The sequence below is a fragment of the Mya arenaria genome, chromosome 3 (genome assembly GCF_026914265.1).
Source record: "Mya arenaria isolate MELC-2E11 chromosome 3, ASM2691426v1".
Lineage (NCBI taxonomy): Eukaryota > Metazoa > Mollusca > Bivalvia > Myida > Myidae > Mya > Mya arenaria.
In genome coordinates this window covers 49,963,082-49,974,750 of record NC_069124.1, presented here as the reverse complement: position 1 = coordinate 49,974,750, position 11,669 = coordinate 49,963,082, and the positions used below count along the sequence as shown (strand labels likewise).

At 34.6% G+C, this 11,669-nt stretch overlaps 1 protein-coding gene across 1 annotated transcript; it reads right to left on the bottom strand.

Moving 5' to 3' along the window:
- Positions 1-220: 220 nt before the first annotated feature.
- LOC128226097 (CD109 antigen-like) lies at positions 221-10,051 on the bottom strand. Its single transcript, XM_052935990.1, has 18 exons — positions 9,972-10,051; positions 9,429-9,631; positions 9,003-9,031; positions 7,821-8,007; positions 7,402-7,472; positions 6,884-7,006; positions 6,460-6,514; positions 6,075-6,159; positions 5,583-5,694; positions 5,097-5,339; positions 4,669-4,938; positions 3,541-3,639; positions 2,926-2,991; positions 1,995-2,192; positions 1,523-1,678; positions 1,147-1,248; positions 750-807; positions 221-231 (listed from the first exon to the last, which is right to left on the bottom strand). Exons 1-18 carry the CDS (start codon positions 10,049-10,051, stop codon positions 221-223), a joined length of 2,148 nt encoding a protein of 715 aa, XP_052791950.1.
- Positions 10,052-11,669: the final 1,618 nt, after the last annotated feature.

Below are 11,669 nucleotides of genomic sequence, written 5' to 3'. Positions count from 1 at the left end.
CACCCACTAAAATAAATTAAACCCAGCAACATAATAAGCACCATCGGTCGGTTTCGTTACTGGTGTCTTAGAAGTCTTGAGTCCAACTTTAAATCATTTTCAGGACGTCGAACGCGTTTCTTAAAAAAACCGTTCGCTTATTGTAAATTGAACCGTTTCCACTAATCAGGTAAGATAATGTTGTGTCTATGACAATTACAATGTCGTGTCTATTATAGCTTCAACAAAAGTCTTGATACACAAGACAGTGCTTTGTAAAGCAATTGGCACCGGATTCCGAACCTCAAATGAGTATATAGATACCAATGAACTGAGCTTTTATTACCAAAAAATAGTTGTTAACGTTGAACAAATCTTGACGTAATTTTTCTTAATGTCCGACATATATATCGATTTGTTAAAAATGCTTATAAACATATGGTTACACGAATGACATAAATCAATAGAAAAAAATGAAAAATGAATTTTATAATGTTGTTTAAAATGGTATAAGCTGCATTTGCACATAACTGAACTGTCGTAAAACAATACGTAAAGCTACTTAAAAAACAAATACCCTAATATTTGATAATATCAGAACATAAATGTTGGTATGGTATGTTGTATATTTGAAACATTTTAAATAACTTGTCGTATATTATGTAAATATTGAAAAAAAACTCCATTCGTTGACGTTGTTGGGCAGTCCGAGTAAACACTCTAACGGTAATAATTTACTTTAAGCAAAAAAATCATAAAAATTAACTTACGTAACGAGAGGTGGAAATTGTACACCCGAACATCTGACATAAACAAAAGGTCAGCGTGCTGCAATAAAATGTCACCAGGTTTGATCTTGTATCAAATGCGTATAGTTTGTGCTTTCAATTTCACCAAGACGCAAAGAATAAAAGAAAGCTTTACTAGTTTTATATGACTACTTCAAGGTATACGTCATTAAAACTGCAAGTATAACACTGCTTGAAATAAAAGACTGCACTGCATGTTTTGTTGTTGTTGTTGTTTTTTTCATACAGAAATCAAGAGAGAAACAATTCAATATAACGAACACTATTTAAATGGAAATTAGAAGTATTTAGCTTTTAACTTAAAAGATGAATTATCAGTATGTATGAATTTGCTTACATAGAATAAACTCTTTCTTACATAAAATAAATCTCCAGGATCGTATCCACCAAGTTTCGAATACAGGTAAGCATTGTTATAGATGTTTGGTTTCAGTTGGTGAAGTCCGAGTTCTTCTTGAATCTAAAATGCAAATGACGTTTTAAAAGCCTGTACACTCGATAATAAACGTTGTACATCTTTTTCGTAGCGATGTATTGATCATCAATTAATTCTTACTGTCACCGACAACGACGCAGTGAAAAAAGAACTCGTCATTGCTTGTCACAATGCGTTTTAACCAGCTACATACCCGAACATAGAATTTTTACTGGCAGGTATACACCCAGTTCCTATTACTAGAAATACAATACTAAAAATATTGCGCCTTAAGATATGTTAAAGTCATGTCTCCAACCCTTCGCTGCGTGATTTGGTTGTTGTTTTCTTGATCCATCAGAAGAACACTCTTGTCCACAGCACACAGAAATATCTGCGAGTTCGGGTCTGCCCTTGCCGACAACGTCACATTACTGCCGGGTGCCACTTGGGATCGGTCAAATCGTAAACTCATCTGTTGAGGACAATAGTAAAATACCTGAGATATTTTCTTGCAATTAAATATCATATCAATGCAAATTCTTAAAGCATAGTAGTTATTATTTATGGTTGGTCTTCTAAACCATTAAGTCGGCGTCGTGCTAAAATGAAACTATTTATTAGATTTTATCCAAATAACATCAATATTCAATTTATTATTCCATACTTTACTGAATCTAAAACGTTTTACGGTATAGCTGTATACAATAATACATATTTAAATTTACTCGACGTGTGTTCGGGTCGTAGGTCGATCCTAAAAGTTCTTTTATGTGAAATAAGTCTCTTACGTCATTTTTGAAATTCATTTCCACAGCAAACTCCAGTCCATCATTAATAAACTCATCAGAATCTCTGTTGTAGTAATAGGCGACGATCTTGCTTCGTGGGGCCATGTCCACCGTCATTTTGACAAAGAACGAGATCTGAGTGTTGGCTGAGTAGATGTTGGTATAGTGGGTCTCCAGTATTTTGCCTTGTTTGAGTATCTGGTTTAAACATTTTAAACTTAACTATTACAATGGAAACTACAGGGAATATATCCATCAGAACTCCTCGGCCGTATTCCATTGAAAACAACCTAGGATGTTTATGGATGGTTTACAATGTCAGAATTATTTTCTTTTAACCACGCTGCAGGTAGATCCAGTAGTAATTTCAATATATCAGTGAAACTGAATGACTTTACTCTTAGAAATCTTAAATATCTGTGCAATAAATCACTTCACTGGCAATCAAATTAAACTTAGTTAATACAAAATTCACGTTAAAACATAACAATGATTTAATATTATTACTTAAGATTTACGAACTACCCTCTCCGATGTACCGCATACATCCGAGGAGGTTAACGATGGAGAATGGTCGACGTGTTCCGAATGGGAATAGACTGGCAGTCAAAAAAGGCAATGAATATTTGTTTAATCTTATACCTCATGTAAGATTTAGAACTCAATACAAAATCGCAAATGCATATTAAAAACATAGAACTTAATAGGCGAGCAGTTAACATGGAAAATGTTTGACTCTTGGTATGAAATGGTCTTGCATGTAATCAAACAAATCACATTGAACAAAAATACAATGGAAGTGGTAAGTCTGCGGTAAAACATATTTACAAACAATGTGAAATATACTAAGTATTACATATTTTTTACACTTTCAGAAACCATAGTTATCTTGCAACAACAACATTTTTCCCAACACAGTGTTAAGACGTACGTGATATGTGATTTTCTCTGATGGCCTGACGTTGCTGGTTAGGATGAACTCGGCTTGGTCTCCAACCTTGGTAGGTAAAGAATGAAATCATGATCAGATACGTTCATGAGTGATTTGAAATTTAAATTAACCATAAAACAAAAGCAATTACAAAGCAAGTATAACCAGTCCATTTACTCTAACCAAACAAGCATAGTAGCCTAAATTTGACAAAGGTAAATTGGCAGATTTTTCAGAACTTTGTTTAAGTAAACGTAATTGTTGTTAACTTTATAATCTTAAACGCTCTGGAAGTTAAGAGTTAACAGTTTTGGTCTGCAGTATTCGCAACGATATTTGAGACTACTCTCATCTTTGCTTATTTAGATTTGAATATCTGAGCTCATCATCAAACTTAATATTTAAAATAAGCAACGATGTCGTTCATGAACAATCGGCTCAGTGTTTAAAGGCCTACTGATCAATATCTAACAGACATCACTCAATGGACACAATGCTTGATGACATTAATCATTTCACAGGTATACCAAACTACCATTGGTCAATGAAACATTTTGTAGATTTTACCAATTCTCGCAATGGCGTTTAAATGAAGAACATTGATGGAACAATTACCTTTACATATCCCGTTTTCATCTCCAGATTAATGTAGGCGTCGCTCTTCGTTTTAAAAGTTGACAAATTCAAGGATGCCTTTTTAGTTTTAACTAGTGCCTTGAACGATAACAAAGTAACATTTTTTTTTTTTATTCAAGCAATGTTGCATAGCATGCATAGCACCAGAAACATGGTCAATAAGTACGTATACATTGAAGTGAAATTACATACGGCCGGGCCGCGATACGAGATTTTTCGGTCTTCGAACAAAATATTTTAATACCAATTTTATATAGTCAATCCTGAACGTTTAGAGCTTAACTCACTACGTAAACAAAAGATATAAGTAAATAAGGATGACAGACTCACATAAACATTGAATCACTAGCATTGCGTTTAAGCTGCATGGGAAATGCATGTATTATACTTATATCAGTTTGACGTTGTTCCCACCAAACCCGATTTTATACGTAAGATATGTATTTATACAATTTGAATTATCGCTATGCTCATTCACATCGTTTCCGATAGTGATATTAAAAATACAGCGCCCCGTACAGAAAATTCCATAACACGCTACTGTCGTTTTCCGGGGCAACATCCCAGTACCTTGTGCTGCCTTTAACGCACTGATTTAATTTAATATTTTAAGATATTTACTAAATCAACAACATCCTTCAAATTTGTCCTAAAGATATCATTCGTTAAAATCGGTGCACGTTCGTTTTCCGCAACACAGCCTGGACACATGGCATGAAACAAGGAAGGCATATGATAAAATGATAAGTACGGTAGAACGCCTTTTTTACAAAAAAGTGTCGTATCATACTATCAGTAATCATCTACATGTATGTAATTATATAAATTCCGACCGCCTTTATAGTTAGTGTTGTTTGAAAAGTTCAACATGATAGTGCCTTTTAATGAATGGTTGATACGATAAATACATCAGTTATTACGCATAAATTTAATCATGCAATAATTTTATTTTATACATTATACAAAGGGTTGAACATAAAGCTTAATTGACACGAAACATATCATCATTTTACGTCATTGTTTATATTTGACCTTATATTAGCCAAATAAGTTTGGATGAGAAATGTCCCTGGCTAAAATGCACACGAATAACACGAAAGGAATTACCTCGATATGTCCGGAAGCGACATCGCTCGGAATGTTCAGGTTAATCTTTACCACGCCATTCCCGGGGACGGTTAAGAACTGTTCAGGCATAAATATAACCTGCCCGCCAGGGTATGGTGACAGAAATGTCATCAGCTGTGATGTTGGGGTCTTCGGGGCAACTGTGCGTCTATAAGAGCTTGACGCGTTGTACGTAAAGTAAGTGACGGTCACTCTTAGTCGTTCTCCACTCACTGCAAGCGGTCGTCCGTCCGGTAGACTTACTTTCACCTGTCAGTTAAGGTATTAGTACATGTAAATCGTGAACAATTTTAAACGTAAATACCAACTTTCATGTCAACTTTATATCTATTCACATGCTGTTCGAAAAACATATTATAACAACTTAAACAAATGGTCAGAAGATAATCACTTGTAAATATCCTTACGTATGTCGTAAACGGAAATCCCGGTCGAAAAAATGCGGTGTTTTCGTGGAAATATGTTCTTCCATCGGCGAAGCTTATGCTAATTGGTTCCTTTACAAAGTTAACTTGACTAAAGGCAACACGCGACTCGCCAGTTTCTTCTTCCGTGACATTTGCCTCAACTCCAAGCGAGTGTTGTTTTAGGTCGGGGTCGAATTTTAATAAAGTGTCCATGGGTATACTAAATTCTGCTTCACCGTTGATCTAGAAATAAGAGTTCACATTTTAGGAATATAAACAAGAATGGAATACATCGAAATGTTCTTAAATTAAGAAAATAAACAGAAAACATTCTATGTTTGATTTTTAAGATGATGCGGACATTGGTTTTTACTAGCAACTATTTAACATGGATTCAAAAAGTTAATTATGATTTGGAATATTATAAATAATACAAAAACACAAACGTGAAAAAATAACAAATGTTCGAGTAAATTTCAGGCATACCTCAAATTGCGTTTGAACGGCTTTCGGCGCAAAATGCTCCTGTTTCCAATAATTGTTATTATTTTTTACCGTTAAAACTACCCGACCTTTTACTGGTTTCCCATAAGTGTATCTGAAAAAAAATCAATAAGTTTATATTGATGAAAAATGATCTATGTCTAAATCATTTGCAGTGATATTCACGAGTTATGGCTATGACTTAACACCTGATTAATAATAAAGCAGGTAGAAATAATCAAACCCATTAAGTTAAAAGACAAAAATGATACACATAAAACATAAAATAAATCCACATTCTCGCTCCCAGACGGAGGAAAATGTAGAATTAATGCACACAGTGTTGCAAACTAAGACGTAGTTTACATGTTACCAATATAATAGCAAAACCTGGTAAAATGAATAAAAACGAAGTTCAACATGAACACACAAGGTCATAACATTTCAAAACAGTTCATTTTCGAGATAAATATCAATAGATGTTGCCTCACTAACTTTGCGATAACCGTTCCTTTAAGCTCCCGACCATCCACTGTTCCATAGTCTGGCAACTTGAGTTGCACGTCATATTTAGGGAGTACTGAAATCATAAATGGAACGAAGCTTTTGCCATTAGTACTCTGCTGAAATGACTAAGTGTCGTTTTCTTGGTAGAATCTTGTACGAGTACGTACCGCAGTTCTTTAAGAGAAATGAATGTTCTATGCTGGGTAAGAATCGAAACCTCTGTGTTGAGGGGTGAACATCAATGCCACTTGACAAGCTATTGAAATATTGTTGAACTTAATTGATAAGGAGACTGGAATATTCAGTATACAAATGGTGGAACCGTATATTAACGTTAATTACTCGTATGTAATTATACATCTTTAAAACTTACCATATTCAGATACAAAGAATTTCCCCATTGTTGAAATTGTCTCATTATCCTCATACTGAAAATTTAATGGTGCTTAATAAATCAATAATTTTTGTGTTCTTTTTATTTTTATTTTTTATATGTGATATAAATTCTTTTTATTTGGTCAAAATAAATCCGTAGTTAAAATTTGCATAGTTCTAATTTAATTGGAACATATAAAAAAATCAGACAGAATAACATCTTGAATATTTCATATTTTACTTCAGATCTACGGATTAATTCCAAAATGTTTTGCTATATAAATTTTAAAAGGATTTAAGCCAGTCCTGATAACATTACAATGAAAACAAGATAGTTGTATCACAACAAGAGTTCATTGAATGAAAGCATAACAAGTATCACTTTAAAAAAACGAATTTCCTGAACGAAATTTTAACGCTACCTTTTTCGTCGCCTTTATTCCCCACGCACCGAGAGATGGTGCATCTGAGAGCTGTAGCTCACCGGATACCCCAAACAATCCTCGCACTCCTATATCCTCTTTGATTTTGTTGTTCTTGTCATCCTGTAAACATACGCGTTTTAATAGTATTATAGTCTTATATAACACATGCGCCAAATTTAAAAAACAATCTTTTTTGCAAAATAAATGGCGCAAATTAATGTGCTTTCATAGGCGGGAATTTACTGTTATTTCTCGGAAATTGAAAACAACATCTTTGAAGTACCGTCGAAAACGTGCTTACAGCGCTTTGATTAATGGAAATACAAGTATTGATTTCTCTCAAATTGACTCTAGCTTCGTCTTTAATAGCTATACCTTTCTAACCTTATACTTATCATTGAATCCGTGCATAAAAAACTACGGGGACAATATTTAAATGCTCTCATGATGTAAATTTCAACCGTTTTAGACCCATATTTTAATGTGAGGGGAGTTTAGGACGAGAAGTTACTTACAAAGATTTCGATGTCCAGAGGCGAATCAACCGGCTTCATCTCTTTGTCCAAAACAAACACACGGTACAAAACTGTCAAGTAGAGAAATTGCTAATACTATTCGGGAACGCCTTTTGCTCCGAGACAACAAGGTGCGCGAATTCAAGGAGACGTTGTGAATTGTGAACATGAGACCACAGATTGTAGTAACAAAATGTGTTCATTTTTTTCTTGTTAATGGAGAGAAAACAGTTAAACCCCGTTTGCTCGATCTCTCATGTGCCATCGAGCCACGGGGAATTAGAGCAAAACGTAAATTGTAACATTCATTAGAAAAATCGGTCCTTTACAACAAGTCAACGGGGTTCGATTCTATGATTATCAATACGCAAACACTGTTGAGATAGTAATCTACCAACGAATTCGTAGTTTTTTCCTACCCTTCTGTCTTGTTTTGTACATCCGTTTGTCTGTCTGGACGAAAATATGCTCGTCTAAAAGGGGCTCGTCCCTGTACGCAATCCCGACCCTCGTGGAGTTCTCGAATAATTGTTTCCCGCTACCTTTCAAGTCCAGGTAGTATCCGTGATACCGATAATCAGACCCGTCCATTGCAGCTTCCGATAACTGAAAAAGGATAAGGGCCAATTTCATGAAAACAATAGGTAAAGAAAATATGTGCCCGCTTGAAATCCGTTATTAGGAATAGACAGTGATAATGACATCAAATCCGATAGACGAAAACTATTTGCCAGTTTTATTATGCGTCTTAATCTCTATCATAACAATGTATTTTGTAGTAATGCTTCGGTGATTTAAGACTGTCTACTGTTTCTGATCTCTTTCCAGACCATCATGTTTTCAGATTAAAGGACCGTCCAATGCGGCTTCTGATCCTTTGACAGACCATCACGTTTTCAGATTTGAGAACCATCCAATGTGGATTGTGGTCACTTAACAGAAAATCATGTTTTTCGGACGTGAGAACCGTCCAATGCGGCGTATGCTCGCTTTACAGGACATCATGTATTCAGACTTAAGGACCGTGCAATATAGTTCCAAAAATCAACAGAACATCATCTATTTTAGATTTTAGGACGTTCAAAGCGGCTTCAGATCACTTAAGGGCGAATTTCACCAAAAGATCTTCGGAAGTATATGGCTTTTTTATTAACAAATGTCAGTGAAAGAAACCATACCATTTCAAACCATTCGCTCCTTTTCATCATTATATGTTTTGAAACTGAATGGTTTGTGATTTTAAAAACATGCTGAACATTTAGATTGCTGGTTCAGGAATAATGGTTCATATAAATGGCAACACAAGCTCCGCCTACGAGCCTGTATAGGTAATTATAACTATCAAATTTGTACTTGTTAGCTCAACATTGCAAGATCGCAAAATACAGGAATAAAATCAATTAAAAGCTTAAAGAATATGTTTATTTATTGATCAAAACACGAGTAACATATGAGATGTACTTATTTCACGTAATTTATCCTATTTCCTTTAAAAAAAAACAAAGACTAGATAGATATGAAGTCGGAAAACGGAAAGTCAATTAAAACACTGCTAGCTATAGTCTTCATTTTTCATTTTACATATTTACCTATCTACTTACCTTTAACGATATAGTGCCCTCCATTTTACCTGCAAAATGCCAGATTAAGAAAATCAAAATCATTATTAGCACTCTAAGTGGTATCACTCTGGTTTAAACTAATACGAAGGTTCGCTTTATTTTATGCTTCGTTTTTGCAAAACGTTTTAGCAGTAGATGTAGTATTTGTAGTAGAAGAGGTGTAACAACAACAACAACAACAACAATAACAACAACAGAAGCAGCAGCAGCATCAATACAACACAAACATTCACAGAAATAAAATCTTTGTTTTACCAATAATGATAAGTCAAAATAAAAATAAATAAGGTATGCATTTTATGTTTCACACATAACTGTTATGCATAAATTATATCTTAAAGTAAAAGATTAACATGATGCCATTTATCAAGATTCATACAAATGCATAGTTTAAGGTTAACTTACTTGGCGTTAAAAAGATGGATGCGGTTGCCACTGTTTTGTTGATCTCTTTCCCGTCCTCCCATCTTTCGCTGATCAGCTTGGCCTCTACAGTATTGTAGTGGTCACCCAGCTGGCGAAAGAAGATCTCAAACGGTTCGTTCAAATGAAAGTTAGTGTGGAAAAACACGACGTAAGTTCCCCATGATACGTCTTGTGTCTGGCCCCTAAAATAGATGCAAAGTATCACATATATGTGGATTTTAAACAAATTTCTCATTGTTGTGGTATAGACTTAAATGCACACATGCACATCTTTAAACTTATCTCAATCTATAAGTATCATGTAAGCGAAGTTTTTGATCTCATATGAATATTTGCATCAGCTTAGCTTTATTTCTCCTTGCTTCTATTAAATATTATTATCTTGGAATGGAACGAACTAATGTTGCTAAAATGTCTAGTACGATTTGTATATATATACAGTGATTGTGTTTACGTAAATAATCACTACAGATCGGGTAGAAAAAACTGTCATAATTTACAATGCATTAATAAGCTGTATACCTGTTTTTCCGTGACGAATGTTGGGCACATACTCCAGAGAGCACCGCAATATACAGTGCTAAGACAGGTTCTAATCGCATCGTTATATCCCAACCATACACTTAGTTAACATAAATTCCAATTCTATGCTACACTTAACTGCTAACAACTATACATGGAATACTTGGAACTTGAAAGTTCCGCTTATATACCTCCTGTACGTTGTGATAAAATCTCATTAACGCCTTATTTGACAATATAATTAACAATCTCTCTGTGAACCTGTAAATAAAAAAAAACATATCGTGGCCATAGAGGCGCACATCAACAAGCTCATTCAACTGGCCTTCTGGCGACTGGCAGGTACCTCGACGGATGAGATAGCTGCCCTAAGCTTGGCTTAGTGCACTCTCAAGTAGGTTTTGACTGATGAGACTGACGGTACTGGTGTCATTTAAAACTGTGTTACAAACACAATATGCCAAAACTTTGTTGTAAACATAATATTTACCTTTTTGTTCGTGTCAAGTTTTATCACAAGGGCACGAATTTGTGCACAGTATCATATCATGACTAAACCATTGCTATAGTTCTTAAAAGAAAACAAAACAATTTGACGTAAACAGTTGGAAAACGATGTCAGACAAAGCATATATTTGCTTTTCGAATCTGCATTCGTTTTTAAAACTTACATTTTTTCTAATTTATTTAAGAATATAGATATACTTATTTCTGTCTAAATCCTTCAGTGTAGTGATTTTTTGGTGGAGCGTACACGACTTTTATCAGCTCAAAACAATAAAGAAACGTTCAAATCATAGCGGATAAAGTATTAACAATATAAATATGCATGAAAGGCATGTATTTATTCTGCCTAATCAGCACTGGAACTAGATAAATGCACATTTCAAATAGAAGACTCTAAAGAAAACGAACATTCAAGGACACTTTGGTAGATTTTCCTGTATGTATGTCTGTATGGGCATAACACTATTGCCGCAGTTGCCACAAATTGTCATTTTTGTTGTGTTCCACGTCTTCAGATAGTCTATGTCATCACAGCTACACTTGATGGGATTGTCTTGGAGATATAATGAACTCAGTGAAGTCAAGTTCATAATGGACCTCGGTAGGGAGGAGATATTGTTGTCAGACAATACAAGAAGGTTCATGTTATTTTGTTTAATGAAAACGTCTTCTGGTAGCACTGTCAATCCATTTGCGTCCACTGTCAATCTATTGAGTGATGGAATACTCTGCAGAACGTCTTCGTTTAGCTTAGTGATGTTATTATGGCTTAGATATAACGATTTCAGTTTTGGAATCGTCTTTAACGCTTTTGGTAGATATGCTAAACTATTGTTCGCGAGGTTTAGATTTCTAAGGTGAGTGGCTTTTGCAAATGCTCCTTCGTCGATTGCTGTTATATGGTTATACGTTAAACCTAAATCAGTTATCATAGAAAATATTTCAAATATATCTGATAAATTGTCAAAACTATTGTTCACTAGGTCCATGAACTGCATGCTCATCATTGAATGTTCAGAGAAAGCTGACCCATTTTGAAGAGTCATTTCAGGGCTTGAAAATATCGCTATACTTCCTAATGTATTTAGATGGCGAAGTGCTTTTGGAAATGAAATTAACTCTGATTGAAACACCGATATTCCCTGAATTGTGTCTTTAAAAGTGTCAAAGGAGTTTTCAGGAATGTGTTTA